Source organism: Theropithecus gelada, chromosome 10 (genome assembly GCF_003255815.1).
Source record: "Theropithecus gelada isolate Dixy chromosome 10, Tgel_1.0, whole genome shotgun sequence".
In the NCBI taxonomy this organism is placed as follows: domain Eukaryota; kingdom Metazoa; phylum Chordata; class Mammalia; order Primates; family Cercopithecidae; genus Theropithecus; species Theropithecus gelada.
The window spans coordinates 29,288,954-29,293,523 of record NC_037678.1 but is presented as its reverse complement, the minus strand read 5'-3'; the positions used below and the strand labels follow the sequence as shown (position 1 = coordinate 29,293,523).

Here is a 4,570-nt window from a genome sequence, read left to right as displayed (position 1 = left end):
GACCTTATTTTGAAAATAGTGTTATTGCTTGTATAATTATTAGGATGAAGCTATCCTAGAGTCAGGTGGCCTCCTGATTCAATGTGCCTGGTGTCCTTATAAGATGATGGTAGTGAGGAGGTTGGAAGATGCACAGAGAATGTCACGTGAAGACGAAGGCAGAGATTGAACTTACACAGCTGCAGGACAAGGAGCACTAAAGATTATTGGCAAATCACCAGCAGCTAGGAAGACGGAAGAAGGATCTCCCCTCAGGTGTATGAGGGATCATGGCTATTACTATGAATTTGGGGAGGCTAGCCTCCAGAACTGTGAGACAATACATTTGTGTTATCTTAAATCCCCCTGTGTATAATACACTGTGACAGCAATTCTAGGAAACAGACACACCAAACAATCAATTACACAATATTTTGAATTTGATTGTACTTCTTTTATCTTGGCAATCAATTTTTCTATGAGTATGATCATATCTTTGCTCATATCTCTAACCTTATAAATATGTTTATAATTTAAGGTTAATGTAAGAAATCCTCTGTCTTAAAAATCCATAAGTACACGAGGACTGCTTAATATTATTAACATTATGACATCTAGTGCAAAATTGTAGCTTTTACATAATTCCACTTGTTTACTAGTATCAAGATGTGAAGGTGGGAAGATCACCTTGTTACTAACAAAACACTCCTGGTCATCTCTGTGAATTTGCTGGACATAATGCAAATTATGGGAGAGGCTCTACTTTCTTTAAGAAATAAAGAGAAATGAAAGCAAACACACCTCCAATCTCCTCTTGACCCACCATCCCTGCTGGCTCCGGCCCAATCTCTGCACCGGTGTGGCTTACAAAGTGTAGACTTCCTCACCCTCTCTTCTTCCCCATCTCTGGTTTGCAACTTATTTCCTCAGTTTTCCTGTTTCTCTCCCTTTCATTCCACTTCTCTCCTCTTCTGTGACGTCCTCAGACAATCACCAAAATCTTTCTAGAAGAAAATCCATGGGCATTTTCTATCTTTCCTTGAAAGTTGTCACTCACATTCCCTCTTCTTTCTTGAACCTCTCTAATCCCTTACTACAAAAGATGCCCGAGGCCACTGCTTCTCTTTTCCATCCCCTCGAGTAGCTTCTTGTTCTTCCCCGTTTCTCTCCCCAGTTATCAGAGCATCCAGTGAAGCACTCAGTCAGGTTAAAGGATCCTCCCAAGTGCTCACCCTGGTCCCTATGTGTGATCTCCTGAAGAATCAAGTAGGGGGAGAGAAACATGGCTTCATGAGTTCATGGGGAAGTGGGTGCGTGGCTGAACTACTGTCCCTGTTCTCAGCAAATGTACTTTTTATTTTATGCATAGTTTGTATATGAGACAGCCTTCCCCTGGGGACTCTTTATAATATGGAGAGAATTGTGTGTCTTGTTCCCACAGAGGAGGCCCAAATAGAAAACTAAAGGCTGAGATGAGGTGGGAGGCTGCCGTGGGGAGGGGTCTCACCCTGCCCTCGGTCAGGGAATCAGCAGTGGTCAGGCGCTGGCTGGGGCACAAGTCTCTGTCAGGACCCCCTGGTATCTGGTCACAGACATAATGGGCTTTGGCCTGGGCAGCAGGGGGAGCTGTGCAGCCAGTCACTGAGGGCTCTGTGGGGCTGGAAGCCAAGAAAAGAAACACCTGAACTTGGTCTGTACTCAGGACTCACTGGGGCCAGCAGCTGGGTCTTCTCTGGGTCCCTGCGGTGCCTCAGACAAGGCCTAGCCTAGGCTCACCCCTCCCAGAAATGACACCCAGCCACAGAGGCTGCAGGTAGGCTTAGGGAGACGTAAGATTGGGCACGGGAAGAGGAGCACATTTGCATGCAGGACCCCTCCCTCTCTTTTGATACTGGAGGGTGGATAAGAGAGACCTGCAGTGTGGCTGCCTCAGCAGAGCCCTGAGGAGTCTGCACCATGGCCTGGACCCCAATCCTCCTCCTCCTCCTCACTCTCCTCCTTCACTGCACAGGTCAGGAGGACCCTCAGCATCCTCATGCCCCAGCTCACTGACACCACCTCCCAAACTCATACCAGAAATGTTGTTCCCTCTTGTCCTTCCTTCAGGCCATAATGAGCGTCTCTGTTTTCAGGGTCTCTCTCCCAGCCTGTGCTGACTCAGTCGCCCTCTGCCTCTGCCTCCCTGGGAGCCTCGGTCAAGCTCACCTGCACTCTGAGCAGTGGGCACAGCAGCTACACCATCGCATGGCATCAGCAGCAGCAAGGGAAGGCCCCTCGGTACTTGATGTGGCTTAAAAGTGATGGCAGCCACAGCAAGGCGGACGGGATCCCTGATCGCTTCTCAGGCTCCAGCTCCGGGGCTGAGCGCTACCTCACCATCTCCAACCTCCAGTCTGAGGATGAGGCTGATTATTACTGTCAGACCTGGGAGAGTGGCATTCACACAGTGACGCAGGCAGATGAGGAAGTGCGACAAAATCCTCAGCCTGTTTAGGGTCTTGTTCTGTGACAATGTTCAATTTTAAGACATTTCTCATATGTATAAAGTCTACTTGGAAGCATCCTCTGGTTTAAAACAATTCTACTCTCAATTTCCCATTCAATGTTTCTGAAGTCTCAGAAAAAGTAAAAACAAAAACATAAACCTCCTGATGACGTTGAGATGTTGCCTGCTTGTCTACATGTGCTGATACTAAAGCCTGTGAAGCTCATCTTTTCTCTTGAGAGAAAGAAGAAAAAAAAAAAGCCTTCCCTAGAGCAAATCTTGCTGGGAGCCCAAACACCGAGCCAGCAGGTGAACAGTCCCCTATAGCATGAACTCTGTTCTTCAAGGAATCGAAGGAGAGACCTCCCCTTCCCACGCCACCTGCCTGTAGTCAGGGCTGCCTGATGCTCCCTGTGCCCTGGGACAAGGCACTTGTGCGTGAAATGCCATGGAGGTCATAGGCCTGGGAGAAATGCCAGGCATAGAGCTGGCCTGATTCACTTTCAGGTTCTTTTACCTGTTAAATTGTCAGAATAGAAAGGGTTTGGATATGGGGGAAACTATGAAACTGGGGCCAGACAACTTCTTTGTGGGCTGTGAGAGGGTGTCATGGAGGCTTCACCATTGGTGGGAAAATGGTGAGTGAGCGCCTACGAAGTTGAGGGAAGTAGGTCTCGTGAAAGTGGCTTCCCTCCAGCTCATTCCACTCAGGAACATGAGGACCCCCATGGGTGGATTTTCCTGAGCTCACAAACACTGACTTGTGTTCTCTTCTCTCCTACCCCATTGGAGCTTTTCAACAATCTTGGCGGTGTGGTGGAATCTGTGGGACATCAGGGAGCAGAAACTCCTCAACCTGTGCAAGTGAATCTCCCTGTGTGAAGCTCTTGATATGCCCAGATCCAGAGGTCACCTTCTGCCGCATAGGGGACAGCAGAGAACTTAAGGGTTACCATGGAAACTAGCCCCAATGGCTGCGGAGAAACCCTGAATTTGTGAACTAGGACTGGAGTGGGGACCTTCAGGGGTCTCAGCCTGATTCTCTTTCGTCAACTTGGCATCCTTGACCACTTCTGGCTTCAGACGGAGGGTCAGGATCGCTATCACTTTCCTGTCCCCTGGCTGAATTCCCATGGGAACAAAACACCTCTGCCATCCTGGGAATCACATTTGGATACAAACCCTCCAAAATGATTAAGACCTGGAGTCCCTGACTTACTTGATCAGGAATCCTGGCCTTCAGGACAACTTGTCCAGATCACTCACACTGTCTCCCCTGCCACTATCGTAGTGACTGAGAGTGGACTGTCACATTGGTTGGCTAATGCATGGCCTGTCCCTGGAGCTGCAGCTGGGGTTAGTCATATGCTAACCGCATGGCTGGGTGATTTGTGGTCCTGACAGGAGAGGAAAACAACAGAAGGTTTGCCTAAGTGGCCCAGTGTGTGCGTCACTATGCCCCACACCTGCATCCTTAACTCATGATGAGTGTTGTCCTGTGGATGCTGGGACGTGGGAAGGGATACAGGCCAGGCTATTTCCATCCCAGAAAGTTACATTTCTGGCTTCATGACCTTTCCAATATTCCTTCCTCAGCAACCAGGTCAAGACACAGCCACTCCCATTTACAAACCATCAATTTGAAATTCAGGCAGTCTCAGGAAACAAGGGAAAAAATACCCTTGTGATGGTCTTCTCATCCCAGAGGGGAAAGAAAGGAAAAGAAGTTCAAGGAGTTACAGGAGCGGCCACTGCCCACTATTGTCTGGGCACCTGCCCTCCACCTGCCCCTCCCTCAGGTGAAGACCAGGCTCAGAGGCCAGCACCTGCTCCTCTTCCTCTGTCCATGTGCTCCACATGGGCGCTCTTCCTCCTCCCATTCTAAGACGACTGCTCCGCAGGTCACCTCTGTGTCACTGCCGAGAGTCCTGGTCACAGGGATCTGGGTCGGTGTCAGCCTGACTGTGATTCAGCTGGGTGACTGCCCCTTCAGGACACAAATCCAATTACTGGAGCCCTGAGTGGACTCTCCTGGATTTCCCACACCCTGAACTCCCATTCTCAGTGTCCTTCTAGAAATTTCTGCCTCTCCCCAATAATGTCATG

The 4,570-nt window shown here is 49.2% G+C and overlaps 1 gene segment (V, D, J or C); it reads left to right on the top strand.

Moving 5' to 3' along the window:
- Positions 1–1,929: 1,929 nt before the first annotated feature.
- Positions 1,930–3,429, top strand: LOC112632402. The segment is given in 4 exon segments: positions 1,930–1,990; positions 2,112–2,446; positions 2,997–3,102; positions 3,365–3,429. Coding segments are annotated over 4 exon segments (561 nt in total).
- Positions 3,430–4,570: the final 1,141 nt, after the last annotated feature.